At 43.9% G+C, this 19,095-nt stretch overlaps 1 protein-coding gene across 2 annotated transcripts in view; it reads left to right on the top strand.

Moving 5' to 3' along the window:
• The window catches only part of NUDT4 (nudix hydrolase 4), a 68,382-nt gene that overhangs the window by 44,329 nt on the left and 4,958 nt on the right, over nt 1–19,095 (top strand). The window contains exons 2-4 of one of the 2 annotated variants that reach the window (XM_069764359.1): nt 8,749–8,859; nt 13,921–13,965; nt 18,166–18,250. In XM_069764359.1, the coding sequence (XP_069620460.1) occupies nt 8,749–8,859; nt 13,921–13,965; nt 18,166–18,250 (241 nt within the window). Of the gene's footprint in view, nt 1–8,748; nt 8,860–13,920; nt 13,966–18,162; nt 18,251–19,095 lie in introns of both variants that reach the window. The other variant, XM_069764360.1, reaches the window with a different exon arrangement.

Raw genomic sequence — 19,095 nt, 5'->3', positions numbered from 1 at the left:
GGCACCCACCTATTGGTAAAGTGCTGTTCCAATTTTCTATGTTTAGATGGATTTATAGATAGAGCTATACAAGAAATAGAAAAAAAGAGCAGCACATACAGCATGGAAAGAATCTGGGTGCAAACAAGCTTCCACAGGCATATACCAAACCTTGCATATAGTAGTCCAAAAAAGGATCTATAGATAGATCTATAGAGAGATGGATCTATAGATAGATATATCTCTATAGATAGATAGAGATCGATAGATGGATAATACCAAGGCTGATGTTTAGTAATAAAAATAATAAAATCGTACATAAAGAGTTAAATAAAGACACACGCAAAATCTGCGTTAAGCTGGGGTCACAGTTGCGAGAAACTCACATAGAATACATGCAGCCGCACACTCTGGTTCCAAGTGCCGACGGCAGTGTCTGGTATTGAGGTGCGAGACTTGTGAGAATTTCTCGCAAGTGTGACCCCGGCCTTAAACGCAATATCTGTTTAATTTTAAAAAAATTGCATGGGCTCCCAAGCAATTTTCAAGTTCAGAATGGGAAAGCCAGCGACTGGGGCACTGATGTTTGTAGCCTGGGAAGGGGTTAATACCCATGTAGCTTCCCAGGCTATGAATATTAGCCCGCAGCTGTATATTTAGCCTTTACTGGCTATTAAAATATGGGGACACCCCAAAAAAATTACAGGTCCCCCTATAATTTATAGCCAGATAGGCTACGCAGACAGCTGTGGGCTGATATTCATAGCCTAGAGAAGGGCCATGGAGATTGCGCCCCCCCCCCACCCCCCCCCCCCACACACACACACACACACACACACACACGGCTACAAATACCAGCTTCCATCCACCCCAGAAATGACGCATCTCTTCACACTGCCCTGTAACGGTGGCATATGGGGTAATAAGGGGTTAATGTCACCTTTGTATTGTAAGGTGACATTAAGCCCAGTTAGTAATGGAGAGGCGTCAGTAAGATACCTATCTGTTACTAATCCTATAGTAGTGAAAGAGTTAAAAAAAAAAAAAAAAAAAACCAGCAAGAAAAAGTATTATAATATTCTTAATTTCACCATACTTACAACCACGCCTAATTCCCCGGAGCCATCGATCGCCTGCAAAATAAAAAATAATAAACCAACCGTATTCTCCCTGTCTGACGCAGTCCAATTAATAACGAGTGTCCCACGACGATCTCCCCTATAGAACAGTAACATCAGGAGATATTACTGCTCTATAGGCCTCCAGTGACACAGACAGGAGACAATGGCTCCTGCAGTGTTATCACTGAGGGTTCAATGAGTTCATTGCTCTACTTTACGGCACCTCTGCATGAGAATTTTCCCACGCAGCTGTGCCGCAAGCGACAGTATGAACTATACTGTACTCACAGCGGCGGAGGGATACAGTGCGGATGGATACCTTCCGTCATTGTATCGCCAGAGCACCTGGAGAGCGGTCGCATCTGCTGATGTGACAGCTATCCACGGGAGATCGTTGTGGGACACTTGTTATTACATGCATTACTGCGGATCAGGGAGTATATTGTTGGTTTATTATTTTTATATTTCTTACAGGTGATCGAGGGCTTCGGGGACTAAGTGTTTGGTGAGTATGTACTCTGTGTTGTATGTACTGTATGTCTATATGTATGTACTGTCTGTACATGTTTTTTTTTACACTTGAACACAGTAGCCGGATGATGAGACTATACTGTCCTATCATCCGGCTAGCTGTCACTGTAGCAGGCATAGCCGGATTGGACTAGAAGTCCCATCGGTGATGCCTGCCTACATACAGACTCGCACGCACAGCTCCACACACACACACAGCCCCGCATACCCTGGCACAGCCCCGCAGACACACACAGATACACACAAACATACACGCACATCTCTCCCCCCCCCCCCCCACACACACACAGTGTCTCCGCCCACAGTGTTTCCGCCCAGTGTCTCCACCCACAGTGTCTCTGCCCACACTCTTCCCCCTCCCGATCTGCAGCGTTTATCGCGTTGCAACTGCAGATTCTGCGGTTTTGCTGCAGATTTGACTGAATCAATGGAAGTCAATGGGTGCAGAAACGCTGCAGATCCGCAAAAAAGAATTGACATGCTGTGAAAAATAAAACGCTGAGATTTCGCACTTTTTTTTTTTTCGTAGCATGTGCACAGCGTTTTTGTATTTCCCATTGATTAACATTGTGTGCACAACGCACTGCGGATTTGAGGCAATTCCGCACGTCCAAAAACGCAGTGGAAACGCATCAGAATCCGCAACGTGTGCACATACCCTTAAAATGCCAACCTCAGCTGACAGGCAGGATTGTTATTGGCACGGAACAGCATAGTGAAGGTAGTATTTATGCTTTGTATGCACATGATGTCACTTTATAAGTGTGATATTGTTCGCCTTTTCTAGCATACACTTTTATTTGCCTTTATTATCAGTCCTCATAGAGCACCCCATTTCTCTATCCTCCTATGCTTGCATTTAGGAGTTTCAGGGTCATCCGTCGAGGAGCGGGGGCGCCATCACTCGGTTATGTGTTTAGGGTGCCAACCTCCGCTGTCAGGCAGAAAATAAGTCTAGGGATCATTGTGCAGGGTGAACGTAGCATGCACGGTTACTTGCACAGTGATTGTTGTTTGTCCTTTTAAGAATATTTATTGTAAGTTATATTTTACCTTTCACATTTAAAATTGTTTTAGGTTTTTTTCCTGTTAGTCCTTCTTGATTGATAAACCCTACCAGTTTATAATTTCCTAAATCTTTTCTCAGGCAACAGAGTACACTTCAGTTGCAGCTTTCAAACCTAAAATTTCACTGATCAGCAGAGATGTTTTTTCCGAAGCGCTGACCTGGAAACCTGTTTACTGCGGTCTTCCTGCAGCGGTATATATCGCTGCGACTATTGTGTGGTATTACATTCGCACTAGTCTCCAATCTGCAGCTCTTGTCAATATGCGCTACAGGTATCTTTGTAGAATGTGCATAAAATATCTTTTTAAAAACTTGTACCTGTGGCGAATTTAGGTTTAGCACACCTCCTAGTAATAATATGGTCACTCGGCTTTTCTCCAACTCTTTGAGTAGCTATTTTTCCTAGTTAAAGGGAACTTGTCACCTTCCAAAAGCAATGTAGCTATAGTGATAATCTGCATTTCCATAGTGTTTCAATCCGGTTAGTCTGGTTTACTGCATGGCTACAGGGAGACTACATCCGCTCACTTCCAGTCATCAGGGAACAATTAATCCCAGCTCTCTGCATGGTGAGGGAATCTGTATCACTCCCATGCATATTGATTGACAGCTTGTGCAGCCGCATCATGTGTACAGAGAGGTCTGTGACTTTCCCCATTTCCCATCTAATTCCCTCGTTTCCATTTCATATACCCGCCTTATGCGATACTTCCATGATTATTTCTTCTTGCTGTGCCTTCAAAACTAGTTGGGTAATGCGTCTATTGGGTATAATTCTTGCATCTTCATATTGAGCTAACTCTGTTAAGCTTTTTAGGTATTCATATGTATGTATTCATATGGGTTATTATATCATAAGGCTATTGTGTCCTTTTGAATATCTTCTTTTCCCCACCGTGGCTTTTGCATGCTCTTCCTTTTCTGTTGTATCAGTGCAGGTGATGGCCCCATTATAGGCACACCTTGTTGGTTGCTCAGTGTTTAATATGTTTTAGTTTTTTTCATGTTCCCCTTTGGTTTATAATAGTTTTTATTTGGTGATCCCGTAGTGTTTGCATGCTTCTTCACTATATTTTTTGGGGTAGCGATTACAACGCAGTGGCTGTGTAGCGAGCATTGGCTGTAACAGCCGCCGGCACCACCCAATGAGTGGAAGCCATTGGCTACAGAGAGAATATAACTTCCTTTTCTCCCTGTAACCATGTTTCCAATAAGCCTCCAAGCAATGATAGAAATGCCTCCAAATTATCACTATTTGCCAAGCTAAATGGCATTTTTGGAGGTGACCGATTCCCTTCACAGACAACCCATCTGTTCTTCTGCTTGCATTCCCTATAAAATAACAATAGCGGAGCATCTTCATTATAACTGTGGTGTTGTGTTCACTGTTAAGGTACCGTCACATTAAGCGACGCTGCAGCGATATAGACAACGATGTTGATCGCTGCAGCGTCGCTGTTTGGTCGCTGGAGAGCTGTCACACAGACAGCTCTCCAGCGACCAACGATGCCGGTAACCAGGGTAAACATCGGGTTACTAAGCGCAGGGCCACGCTTAGTAACCCGATGTTTACCCTGGTTACCATTGTAAATGTAAAAAAAAACAAAAACAAAAAAACACTACATACATTCCGGTGTCTGTCGCGTCCCCCGGCGTTAGCTTTCCTGCACTTTGTAAGCGCCGGCCGTAAAGCAGAGCGGTGACGTCACCGCTGTGCTCTGCTTTACGGCCGGCCGGCGCTGACACAGTGCAGGAAATCTAACGCCAGGGGATGCGACAGACACCGGAATGTAAGTATGTAGTGTTTTTGTTTTTTTTACATTTACAATGGTAACCAGGGTAAATATCTGGTTACTAAGCGCGGCCCCGCTTAGTAACCCGATGTTTACCCTGGTTACAAGTGAATACATCGCTGGATCGGCATCACACACGCCAATTCAGCGATGTCAGCGGGTGATCCAGCAAAGAAATAAGGTGCTGGCCTTCTAGCTCCGACCAGCGATGTCACAGCAGGATCCAGATCGCTGCTGCGTGTCAAACACAACGATATCGCTATCCAGGACGCTGCAACGTCACGGATCGCTATCGTTGTTGTTCTAAAGTTGCTTAGTGTGAAGGTACCTTAATTCCGGAATGAAATTTAGACAGAAACATTTGCCTGTGACCATTTCCTTGTCAAATGGGTAGTGTAAATGTACCTTCACACATAAAGATTTTGTTAACGATATCATTGCTTTTTGTGACGTAGCAACGATATCGTTAACGAAATCGTTATGCGTGACAGCGACCAACGATCAGGCCCCTGCTGGGAGATCGTTGGTCACTGGGAATGATCAGGACCTTTTTTTTGGAAGCTGATCACCCGCTGTCATTGCTGGATCGGCGTGTGTGACGCCGATCCAGCGATGTGTTCACTGGTAACCAGGGTAAATATCGGGTTACTAAGCGCAGGGCCGCGCTTAGTAACCCGATGTTTACCCTGGTTACCATTGTAAAAGTTTAAAAAAACCAAACCGTACATACTTACATTCCGGTGTCTGTCCCCCGGCGTCAGCGCCGGACGGCCGTAAAGCAGAGCAGAGTGGTGACGTTATCGCTGTGCTCTGCTTTATGGCCGGCGCTGACAGTCAGTGCGGGAAGGTGACGGCGAGGGACGTGACAGACACCGGAATGTGAATATGTAGTGTTTGTTTTTTTTTACATTTACAATGTTAACCAGGGTAAACATCGGGTTACTAAGCGCGGCCCTGCGCTTAGTAACCCGATGTTTACCCTGGTTACCCGGGGACTTCAGGATCGTTGGTCGCTGGAGAGCTGTCTGTGTGACAGCTCTCCAGCGACCACACAACGACCTAAACAGCGACGCTGCAGCGATCGGCATCGTTGTCTATATCGCTGCGGCGTCGCTAAATGTGACGGTACCTTAAGACTGCAGGGACAAACTATCCACTGGAATGGTGTCATACAAAAAAGAATTGTGATTTTCTGGGTCACGTATTTCCTAAAATAGACTTGTCAGGAGACCTGTAAAGATGTGATTATTGCCTCACCCCCAAGTTCTTGGCTGGGGCAGTTTTGGATCCATCACTTCTTTCCTCTGCCTTTTTTATCCCTTTCTCACGGTTCTGTATCTGTGTTTTAGAGTTGGTTGTTACTGTATGGGTTGTCTGTTACCTTGCTTGTCATGATTATATACACACAGTGTTGGGGGATTATTGCTGGAATGTTCGCTGATGTTGTGACATGTATAAACATGGGTGACTTAAATGGCATTGATTTGTAGTCGCTTAGTCCGTCAGCCGGTTTCTGCCATTACATACAGTGGGGCAAAAAAGTATTTAGTCAGTCAGCAATAGTGCAAGTTCCACCACTTAAAAAGATGAGAGGCGTCTGTAATTTAAATCATAGGTAGACCTCAACTATGGGAGACAAACTGAGAAAAAAAAATCCAGAAAATCACATTGTCTGTTTTTTTAACAATTTATTTGCATATTATGGTGGAAAATAAGTATTTGGTCAGAAACAAACAATCAAGATTTCTGGCTCTCACAGACCTGTAACTTCTTCTTTAAGAGTCTCCTCTTTCCTCCACTCATTACCTGTAGTAATGGCACCTGTTTAAACTTGTTATCAGTATAAAAAGACACCTGTGCACACCCTCAAACAGTCTGACTCCAAACTCCACTATGGTGAAGACCAAAGAGCTGTCAAAGGACACCAGAAACAAAATTGTAGCCCTGCACCAGGCTGGGAAGACTGAATCTGCAATAGCCAACCAGCTTGGAGTGAAGAAATCAACAGTGGGAGCAATAATTAGAAAATGGAAGACATACAAGACCACTGATAATCTCCCTCGATCTGGGGCTCCACGCAAAATCCCACCCCGTGGGGTCAGAATGATCACAAGAACGGTGAGCAAAAATCCCAGAACCACGCGGGGGGACCTAGTGAATGAACTGCAGAGAGCTGGGACCAATGTAACAAGGCCTACAATAAGTAACACACTACGCCACCATGGACTCAGATCCTGCAGTGCCAGACGTGTCCTACTGCTTAAGCCAGTACATGTCCGGGCCCGTCTGAAGTTTGCTAGAGAGCATTTGGATGATCCAGAGGAGTTTTGGGAGAATATCCTATGGTCTGATGAAACCAAACTGGAACTGTTTGGTAGAAACACAACTTGTCGTGTTTGGAGGAAAAAGAATACTGAGTTGCATCCATCAAACACCATACCTACTGTAAAGCATGGTGGTGGAAACATCATGCTTTGGGGCTGTTTCTCTGCAAAGGGGCCAGGACGACTGATCCGGGTACATGAAAGAATGAATGGGGCCATGTATCGTGAGATTTTGAGTGCAAACCTCCTTCCATCAGCAAGGGCATTAAAGATGAAACGTGGCTGGGTCTTTCAACATGACAATGATCCAAAGCACACCACCAGGGCAACGAAGGAGTGGCTTTGTAAGAAGCATTTCAAGGTCCTGGAGTGGCCTAGCCAGTCTCCAGATCTCAACCCTATAGAAAACCTTTGGAGGGAGTTGAAAGTCCGTGTTGCCAAGTGAAAAGCCAAAAACATCACTGCTCTAGAGGAGATGTGCATGGAGGAATGGGCCAACATACCAACAACAGTGTGTGGCAACCTTGTGAAGACTTACAGAAAACGTTTGACCTCTGTCATTGCCAACAAAGGATATATTACAAAGTATTGAGATGAAATTTTGTTTCTGACCAAATACTTATTTTCCACCATAATATGCAAATAAAATGTTAAAAAAACAGACAATGTGATTTTCTGGATTTTTTTTTTCACAGTTTGTCTCGCATAGTTGAGGTCTACCTATGATGTAAATTGCAGACGCCTCTCATCTTTTTAAGTGGTGGAACTTGCACTATTGCTGACTGACTAAATACTTTTTTGCCCCACTGTAACTATATATGTCCCACTGAGGTTACTAACGTGATCATATATAATGACCACCCGTTGCTGTTGGTTGGTGGCCTAGTGAAATAGTCACTTAAGTTGTTATGAAAATCAATACTCTTCCAAAATGACAATCCTCATATAGCCGTACCTGCACGTTACATGCACGCCAATCAGCGGTTGCTTGGTGGACAAATGATCAAGGCACATAGAACGATTGATGCGATCATTCTGTGCTCATAGGTTATCGTGTTAAATCGGCAGCACATCTCCTATTAACAAAGGACAATGTCTGCCGAGAACATTATTTGTAAGCTTGCTTAAAAATCATTACACCTCAAAAGATACAGTTTTGCTTGTTCTTTGCGTGGTTTGCCAGCCAGACAGGCTGACAGTCGAGAGTTCCTATGAATGCTTGTTCCCCTATCATCAACCTGTCTAAATGGGCCTTTATGGCATTGTTCTATGCCCGTTAGTGGCAAGCTGATACTTACTACCAGATTTCTCAGAAATGGCAGTGACTACATTTAGCAGCAACCCAAAATATCCAACACATCATACCAATTTGTTTGCTGTGTTCAAGCTACATCTGGTGGTATTTTATGTTAATTGGTTTCAAATCGTTCAGAAACTGCTATAATCCTTAGTGCACAGGCAGATCCAGTCACTGAGCTGACGTTTAGGGTATGTGCACACGTTGCGGATTCCTCCCCGCAGAATCCACAGGTAAAACACCCTGCATTTTACCTGTGGATTTAGTGCAGTTTTTGTGCGGATTTCCCCTGCGGATTCCTATTGAGGAGCAGGTGTAAAACGCTGCGGAATCCGCACAAAGAATTGACATGCTGCAGAAAATAAATCGCATAGTTTCCGCGCGGAATTTTCCGCAGCATGTGCACAGCGGATTTGGTTTTCCATAGATTTACATGGTACTGTACAACGCATGGAAAACTGCTGCAGATCCGCAGGCAAATCCGCAACCTGGGCACATAGCCTTAGGTCCAGTTGTTTTAGGTGAAAGGCCTCTACATCAAAAGCTTACAATTTTTGCCATGAGGGGTCTGTGTGTGTGTTTTGTAGGCACCAATTAGGATTGACAGTGTTGCAATGTGTTGACAATCTTCCAGATCCTCTTGGTCAGCAGCAGTCGTTACCCAGATCAATGGATTGTACCAGGCGGAGGAATGGAGCCAGAGGAGGAGCCCGGTGGAGCTGCAGTGAGAGAAGTGTATGAAGAGGTATTGTAAAAAGCTTTTCCTTATCTCTGAGACGCTCTTTATTGATGTGGGTGTTGTGAAATCGTGTGTTTATGTTCACCTGACATTTTACATTTCCTTTACCTCAAAAGATAAAATAAAGCCATTGACTCCAGTGAGCTAGTATTGTTGATATCAAGTTTGTTGACCCGTACCACAATAATGTAGAGAAGGAAACCTTACAGAAGCAATGGAGATCCAAGGTTTTTTTTCTTTTCTTTGGTCTTTTATGCTCTGCATTTGCCACAAGCATGACCTTGATTAGATAGCTTTTTTTTAACCTTGTAGTGTTTAGAATTAGATAAGCATATACTCAAACTGCTGATAAATCAGTTATCTATTAACTTAAGAAAACCCAGCATATTGTTTCATTGTGACAGCATTAAAACAAGACCTTTTTTAATAGTGTTGTCTATTAAAAGGAAGCGATCACTCAAAAATTACCGTACCCATTCTTTGAATCGTGTTTTTTGTTACATATGTTTATTTAAAAAATTGGAATTTTTTCAGAATTCAGATAATGTTGGCGGAGTGCCAACACTTTCCATTGTTTTCACTGCGGTGGAATTAGGCACAAATAGCCAACGGGGGTGGCGCATGCGCAGATTGAGATCTCAGGAACCGCCCCTCCCCCCCTTCCCCCAAGTACGTGTTATAATTCGAAAAATACGTTACTTATTATTTTGGTAGATCAGACTTATTTACAAATGCAGTGATACCAAATGTTTTTATTTTATTTTTACTGTTGCAAAAGGGGAGTGGTTTCCACTTTTGTGGCTGTGTTTTCTTTCGAAAAACATTTTTAATTTTATTCTGTATTTAACAGTCTTCTTAAGGGACTTGAAGCTGCGATTGTCTGATCACTTGTGCTATACAGATGCACTATGTATAGCCAAAATCAAGATCTCTTCAGCAGACCTCTGGCTGTCATGGCAACCCATCAGTGGTATGCCCTGCGAAGATGTCACAGGCGCGCCAATGGAAGCATAGAATGACTCTCCTCCCTGCCAGCTCATTTTAAATGTCAGAAATGAAGAGTGTCATTTAACAGCCGCAGGCGCAGTTCCGCTCCACCTGCGGCTGTTAAAGGGATGGTACTGCGTTGGTAGATCATTAATAAATGTAATGTAGCATAACATGCTGTTATAACCAAGTTTTGAATGCATTTGAAACATATTTCTTGTGTTATATGAGTTTAAAGAAGGCACTGGGGGCTGACATCTTGTTTTCACAGTAGCAGCATGACACTTTCAGTGTCATAATACGGCACCCCATGGTCATAGGAGATATCAGACAAACTCTGACTCCATATATTGTAATGGAACTGTCACGCCTGGGCACGCCTCTGTGGGCTGCACCATTCAGAGTTGTGGGAGTGTTCAACTGCCATATTCAAAGAGCCCTCCGATCTGCCAACATAATCAGTATTGCTTCCAGCAGAGCAGATCCTAGATTGATTGTTGATGGGAGTAAAATGCAGGAGAAAAGTATGGGCAGAATAGCAGAGACATCAAGGAGATACAGTGTACCATTAGCATTATAGGAGCAGGGGCTGTCAGCTGCTCTGCAGGAGTTGTGATTCATCCCTTCCTAAGATGAGATAAGGAGCTGCAGTGAATGGCCAGGAGTTGTGGAGGGGGGTGAGAGAATCATGTCATCTGGGTGAGAGAGACTGATGGGAGAGAGAGAGACAGTAACTGCTGGTGATAGCAGATCACAGGGCAGTCACCCACAAAATGGCGGTGCTCTGTGATGCTGCTCTTCATTCTGCCCCAGGGATACTAGACCACCCAAAAGGGGAGGGAAATGGTGATGTCAGCAGTTACGGCCCCAATTTTCCACCGAACAGTAAAACCGGTAGTACTACTATAGATGCTCGAGGTCTAAAACGGAAAATGTTTTCCCTAGTGGTAAATATATACATTTGTAAGAAAATACATAATATTTTTCATATAGAAATGTTTGAAAACAGTGCAAACATTGCATTGATACATTTTAATTACCGTATATACTCGAGTATAAGCCGAGATTTTCAGCCCATTTTTTTTTGGGCTGAAAGTCCCCCTCTTGGCTTATACTCGAGTCATACCCGGGGGTCGGCAGGGGAGGGGAGCGGGGGCTGTCTAGTTATACTTACCTACTCCCGGCGCGGTCCCTGCAGTCCCTGCTTCTTCCAGCACTGCATCTTCTTCCTGTACTGAGCGGTCACATGGTACAGCTCATTAGTCATGAATATGCGGCTCCACCTCCCATAGAGGAGGAAGAGGTTATGGGTGCGCAGCAGTAAGGAGATGAGGAGGAAGCAAGCTTGTGTTACCTTGCCACCAACACACCATGGACTTGGACCTCATGGATGCGCCGGACACGAGTGCCTTCTTGCTGCACTATATACAACATGATGCCCGTATTGTTGGGATTAGAAATAGTGCTGACTACTGGGTTGCCACTCTGTTAGATCCACGGTACAAGAGCACATTTTGCCAGATGCTTTTTCCCCGGAAAAGGGACGCGCACATGCTGGAGTAACAAAACACGCTTGAAGACTATCTTAATAGTGGTAGGCACACAATGTGGTAGACTTCCAATCCCAGGAATGTCGAGTCGTCAACGAAAAAAAATTTGCAGCAGCATATGTGGCATAAGCAATTTCTGTGAGTCGTTTCACACATTTTTTTTAGACCAGCCCATGCACCAGCAGAACAGAGTACAAGTCTGACACGTTGTGAACAACTGGAGAGGATGGTGCAGGAGTATCTCAAGCTCAATATAAATGCCATCTGGAGGAATTTGGACCCTTTTGCATTTTGGTCTTCAAAAATGGAAGAGTGGCCTTAGCTCGCCTGTCATGCCCAGCAGCCAGCGTTCTCTCTCTGTTTGTTGGGCTCTCCATGCATGTGTCGTGACTGCGACACATGCAGCTGCGGCGCCGATCAGCTGATGAGATGGCGCAATCCAGGAAGCTGGGTTCCCTCTGCAGTTTTAGGCAAGAGCTATAGCAACCCGAGCAAATTCACTCATCTCTACTGAGCAATAAAGCAGTTTGAGCTGTTGCATGAGGTATTAGGGCGCCCAGTAAAGCAGGCTTACATAGGCCCCTCGCCCACCTCATCTTAATTGAAACTTTAATTCAAAGCTGTAAATGCTGGCTCAGTCCCTCATACATGGCACATGCCTGACTGCCATTATCAAATTCTTACTGTGGATCAATTGATGACACTTTTCCTGTTGTCTGCCCCTTATTTTTGGAAATATTTGGACTCAAAGTTGGTTCTCCATGTGTGTTTTTGAATTTGGCAGACCTGTCAGAGCACCAGGTTTACACCAGTCATTCATCCACCTGATCAATGTTTCAGCTATAAATGCTGATCTAAGCCCTGTCCCATGCATCCATGCTGCGCAATTATACTATTTGTACTCTGGGTAGGTTTATGCCAATTTTCCTGGTGTCTGCCCCTAATTTGATCTGTTTGGGATGCTTTTTGGCCCCCCTTAAGATGTGGTATGTGCGTTTTGGTTTTGCCTCCCATTGAATTCAGTGGTGTCCAGGGGTGTTTGACGAACATTGGGACATGAACCAAACCTTGAAAGACTCGCTCATCTCTACTCATTAGTTACTCCGCAGATTTTTAAGTGGATTCAGGTTTGGCTTTAGCGGGGCAATTCCAAGACTTTGATCATCTTCTAACAAAGCCTTTCTTTTGTTGATTTGTAGGTATATTTACGGTCATTGTCGTAACAGTGGTAACAATCACACTCGTAACTCCCTCTTATACTTAAAACTAGAAATAGGCCCGATGCTATCGCATCAGGAGTGCGGTGAAATTAACATCTGTGTATACTTCGTGGTGCTGACAGAGGCAGTGGACATGTCTCACACCGTTTGTGCTTTCCAACATATCTGTTGTATATCATCCCTCTGTATTTTTGTGCAGGCGAGGTTCATGACCATGAACTGCACCTGCGCAAGTGACATACACATCACCGCTATTCCCACGCATGCTTAGCAACGATGCGGCTGTTACTGCGGAAGATGTCATTTATATAAAGTGTTAACAGATGAATTCTCAGCAACAGCACATCTGATATGACACACGTAGGACATTTATCAGCATTCTGTAACCTGTGTGCCCATATTAGTAGTTTAGATGGGTCAGATGTGATGACAGATTTCCCTTTCAGCATGACAACAACCCTACATTTTCCGTCTTGCCACTCTCCCCCATAGGCAAGACATATGAAGAATACGGGAGATTGTCACATGCAGTACACAATCAGTACTTGCCAGAAATTTCTGCAGCTCCCTTAATGTTGCTGTAGGAGTCTTGCCAGCTTCCCAGACAATTTTACTCTTGTCTTTTCATCAGTTTTTGAGGGATTTCCCTTTCTAGGTATTGTCATTGTTTTGTCACTTTAAAGGGGTTGTCCAGTACTACTAGGACAACCCCTTCTTGAACTAAATGTTTGGCCCCAATAGAATAAAAAACCTATACTCTCCTCCTGTGCTGGCGACTTTCCAGTGGTGTCAGCATTCGCGGTCCCGGAGCTCTTGCAGTGTTTTGACACATGGCGCTCAATCAGCGCTGGCGTCACTGTCTCCGCCTTTGTACGGATTGAACATGATGAAGAAACTGGGGGTCAGCTGCTTCCCGGATTTCCTGTTGATGTTTCAATTCGTACGAAGGCGGAGACAGTGACGTCAGCGCTGATTGGGCGCCATGTGTAAAAACATTGCATGATCGTTCTGGGACTGCAAGTGCTGACACCTCTGCAACGGCACCAGCACGGGAGAGGAGTATAGGCTTTATTATTGTATCTGGGCCAAACTAATTCCAGAAGGGGTTATCCTAGTAGTGGACATCCCCTATAATGAGTAGGGCACACGTATGTGCAGATGCAGCATCATCCCGCCTCCCAATGCAGATGTCAACAGCAATGGACACCCCATTTAGCAGCTTTTAATTCTTTAGTAGCTTCATTTTACTCATGAAAAAAATGCACAAACTGTACATTTTTTTTGTAAATGATTTTTTTTTCTTTATACAGGCTGGTGTAAAGGGGAAGTTAGGTAGACTCCTGGGAATATTTGAGGTAAGTGTACTTTAGTTGTATTTTCAGGCACCTTAATGTCTTGAAACCGTAAATGGACATTACTGGAATGAATATAAGTAATGGTCTATGAGGCACAAATAAAACGGTCCATTGAAATGGTTTCATTTTTAGTTGAAAAAAAAAAAAAACTCAATATGGTGAATATTGGGGTTATTCTATCTGAGAAGTGGTTCTGTGGACCATTGATCCAGTAGGTTTTTGTAGATCTTGCATAGAATGCCAGCACCCTTTAGGGTAAGTTCGCACAGGGCGTTTTTGCTTCTTTTTTTTTCTCTGCAGTAAAACCTGATCTTCTTGGCAGGAAAGAAGCTGCGTCAAAAAAGCAGGTTTAGGTGCGTATTTGGTGCGTTTTTTTGGTGCGTTTTTTCCTCTTTGTCCATGCATGCGAATGTCCTTGGATTTTCAGAAGCAAAAACGCAGCAAATGATACCTGCGTTTTTGCATTATTTTCAGCACCCATTCCAGTTAATGGGTGAAAAAACGCAGCAAAAACGCTGAAAGAAGTGACATGCTCTATGTAAAAAAAAAAAAAAAAAAAGCAGCAAAGCACAAAATACTGATCACACAAAAACCCAATGTGTGTGCATGAGCGTTCTGAAATCTCATAGGCTTTGCTCGTATTGTAAAAAGCAGCTGAAAATTAGCATAAAAAAGCAGCAAAAACGTCCTGTGTCAACTTAGGGTATGTGTCCACGTTCAGGATTGCATCAGGATTTGGTCAGGGTTTTTCATCCGTATTTGTAAGCCAAAACCAGGAGTGGAAGAATTAGAGGAAAAGTATAATAGAAACATATGCACCACTTCTGTATTTATCACCCACTCCTGGTTTTGGCTTACAAATACTGATGTAAAATCCTGACCAAATTCTGATGCAATCCTGAACGTGGACACATACCCTTAAGGTACCGTCACACATAACGATATCGTTGCTTTTTGTGACGTAGCAACGATATCGTTAACTAAATCGTTATGCGTGACAGCGACCAACGATCAGGCCTCTGCTGGGAGATCGTTGGTCGCTGGGGAAAGTCCAGGACTTTATTTTGTCGCTGGATCACCCGCTGATATAGCTGAATCTGTGTGTGTGACGCCGATTCAGCGATGTCTTCACTGGTAACCAGGGTAAACCTCGGGTTACTAAGCGCAGGGCCGCGCTTGGTAACCCGATGTTTACCCTGGTTACCATTGTAAAAGTAGAAAAAAAAAAACCACTACATACTTACATTCCTGTCACGTTCCTCAGCGTCAGCTTCCCTGCGTCCCCCAGTGTCAGCGCCGGCCGGCCGTAAAGCAAAGCACAGCGGTGACGTCACCGCTCTGCTTTCTGGCCAGCGCGCTTACACAGTGCAGGGAAGCTGAGGCCGGGGACGCGACAGGAATGTAAGTATGTAGTTTTTGTTTTTTTTACTTTTACAATGGTAACCAGGGTAAACATCGGGTTACTAAGCACGGCCCTGCGCTTAGTAACCCGATGTTTACCCTGGTTACCCAGGGACTTCGGCATCGTTGGTCGCTGGAGAGCTGTCTATGTGACAGCTCTCCAGCGACGCTGCAGCGTTCGGCATCGTTGTCTAGATCGCTGCAGCGTCGCTTAATGTGACGGTACCTTTACCCTTTATACTGATAGTGACACTGTACATTCTGATTTCAGTGATTTGTTTGCTGGAGTAATGTCAACAGCTACAGCTTTGCTGGAGGGACATTATTGAAGCGACCCCTGATGGTGCTGTGTGAACTGTTTGTTTTATTTTTACTTTGTACTGTATGTCCTTTCAGTTGTTTTGTTTGTCAGTTCCTTCCTGATGTACAATAAAAAATGATATTGTGGTACTGTTAGCCAGAAAAATCGATGAAAATGCTTTCATGCCCAAAGAAAAGTGTTAAAGGAGTGATAGATACCTTTATTGGCTAACCAGAAATATATATATGCAGCATTCAGAGCAATTCCTTCATCGTGCAAGTTGAGAAATTAATTACTCAGGCATGAGCACAATATTTGAGATGTTACAACAGGACATCTTGTAGATGGTGAGCCTTCGCGGGCAGGGTCCTCATTCCTCCTGTAACAGTTGTGACTTGTATTGTTCAGGATTATTGTACTTGTTTTTATTATGTATACCCCTCCTCACATGTAAAGCGCCATGGAAAAAAGGGTGCTATAATAATAAATAATAATAATTTGTGAATGGGGTGATGTCTCCTGAAGATGAGCCAAGGTTATAAAATTAAGGTTCTTACAAATGGCGAGGTGCTGGAAATGATGGCCTAGGAGTTTGGTAATGGGTCAGTCTAGTGGAGGTGTGAAGTGTACATGTAGTGGGTCATAAAACCAGACCGTACTTGTACCTACATATTATCAACAAATACAGTCCGCACCCCAAACACAAATTAGGGCTAAAGATCATGGATGTCTTCTCATGCACATCCTCCAGTGTGGTGTACATGATAGTGTACAAACTAGACGGTTTCCAGCCTCACGCGATACTTACATTGTGCTAGTCTACAGCCATCTCATCTGAATGTGACCGGGAGTATGCATATTGCACTCGATATTAGAATTCACAAGTAGTTTTTGACTAGACAACTCCTTTACCAATAGTACTCAATCTAACAATTGGATTTATGACTCTCTACATCAGAGTTGGAAGTTTTTTTGTTTTTTTTTAATTTCTTTCTGCCAAGGGCCATTTCGATATTTATATCATCCTTCTGGGGCCATGCAAAGTGCACGCTAAGGGTGCGTGTCCATGGTCCGTATTGCCGGCCAAAGCGCCGTCCCTTTCTGTACGCGTGGTGATTCCGGATGTGTTCACTGTACACATCCGGAATCACCACACCCCATAAAAAGGGCCCTGTGATTTACCTTGCAGCGACAGAGCGTCGCCGCAAGGTAAACAGACATGCTGCGTTTCAAAAAGACGCGCCACATGTCCGTAAACGCAGGGCCGCCCGATGCGTGTTCGCATTTCATAAAATCCCCTCCACTGTGCTGTAACATCTGGACGCTGCGGGTTGTACGTAGCGTTCAATCCAGATGTAATCCAGCCCATGGAAACATACCCTAACTCAGCCTACAAAATACATCCGGGCACAGGGGTCAGGAGGTCATCCCTCATTGCATGCGCCTCATCGTTCAGTAGTGAACACTGCGTCCTCGTACTCAGAGCAAGAAGAAATTAATGGGCCAGTGGCCTTCATAGTACAGCTTGTGGCCCAAGCACTGCAGTCCCTGGGAATCTGCCTGTGTGTCGGATAAAAGGTCATCGTGAGGTTCCCCATTCCTGCTCTACATGGACACAATTCACACTGACTCCAGATTACCAAACTCCAAAGCCATCAGTCCCACCACCTCTCCATAGCTTATGTTTAGAAGCTATCCAGCCCATGCACAAATCTCCTCCTGTAATATCTCTTAAATGTTATATTCTCCCAGCAATTCATTTGTAAACCTTCCTGACGAAGGTGCTCTGAAAGCTTGCAAATGTCATTGTTCTGGTTAGCCAATAAATGTATCTCTCTTAGAATACTTCTGTCTTTGTGGGGCATAAAAGTATTTACATCTGTTTCTTCCTGTAATCCTCCATGCTCGTAATGATTGAGATAATGGTTGTAGCATGTCCAAAGTACAACAGTTCATTCTCTCTCAATATCTAAAGGCTGCTGATTCTCCTGAAATCTGCATTCAGCACTGTTGTGTGTTGGTTATGTCCTTTTGGAAAAATGTGTACTTAATTACTTGCAGCAAGGGCATTGTATTCATGAGTTGCAGAGCGAGAGCACCACTCCAAGCCCTCAATGCCACTCCCTGGCCACTGCTGACTGCCTTCCCTCTTACGGTCGTATACAGCTGGCTGTCAGTCAATGTTGGAGGGAGTCGTAGGCTTCCAGGTGGTAAATACGGAGGATTCTGTGCTCACCTTTTTGCAGACTCTTTCCTCATGAGTTCTGCACCTGACAAAATCTGTATTTCTTCAAAACCACAGAGCAGGTAAACCGAGGTCTGAAATCAGTGTCACCACCCTATATTTGCCTCTACTGCAACCTCTGGACCGGCATTTATAGCCAAACATTTTAATGTAGCTCGGTTTTGCGTTCTTAATTTTTTGCATTATATGAGGTAAACATGTCTGCCCTGCTTTATTATACTAGATATATATTTTTTGTCTCTTTTTTAAGCAGAATCAAGACAGAAAGCATAGGACATATGTATACATACTCACTGTCACCGAGGTTCTGGAAGACTGGGAGGATTCTGTGAATATAGGCAAGTACCGGTTGTTGTGCTACCCTTTAGGCCTGGCTCTCCATACCACTCATCTACTCTCTGGATAACACCACACATTTATGGCAAAGATGTCCATTACATGGTAATGACAGGAATATGTGACCATTTATCGTTCATGCTGAAAGTTTACACTTGTCTATGCCATACGTTTTACATTACAGACCTAGGTCAGGAGTTTAAATGGATCAAGCTGACTGTGCATTAAGAGCAAGTAGTCATGGCCAAAACTTTTGAGGCCGACACATTTTGGTTTTCATAAAGTTTGCTACTTCATTATTTATAGTGACAGTTTGCATTAACTCTAGATTAGGAAGCATGATCAGATAAATTGTAGAATCATTCCACTGAATTTTTGCCTTACCAGTAAATCATCTTCCTACATCATATCAGTGAGCTTCTCTTTAACTCAGGAAAAGTGTTTTCAAGCATAAGGCATCTGATATCACTGTTATGTTGATTGAATTAGAAGAGCGGACAGATAGCTATGAAAAGGGGCTGTTCGAAATCCTTGTCGTCTTCTGCTAACCATGTTTACCTCCAAGGAAATATGCAGTCATCAGTGCTTTGCATTAATAGGGCTTTATAGGCAAAGACATTGCTACTTGTAATATTGTCCATAAATCAACCATTTATTGGATCATCAAGAACATCAGAGAGAGGTTCCATTCCTGTGATGAAGGCTTCAAGGCCACCAAGAGAGTTCAACAAATGTTAAACCGATCCTTAGGAGACAGTCCTAACACCAGTGCAGAGCTTGCTCAGGGAATGGTAGCAGGCAGGTATCTGTACATCTGCATGCAGAGTGAGGTTAATGGTTTTGAAGG

The sequence above is a fragment of the Ranitomeya imitator genome, chromosome 4, assembly GCF_032444005.1.
Source record: "Ranitomeya imitator isolate aRanImi1 chromosome 4, aRanImi1.pri, whole genome shotgun sequence".
Taxonomy (NCBI): domain Eukaryota; kingdom Metazoa; phylum Chordata; class Amphibia; order Anura; family Dendrobatidae; genus Ranitomeya; species Ranitomeya imitator.
This window is presented reverse-complemented; position numbering and strand designations above follow the sequence as displayed.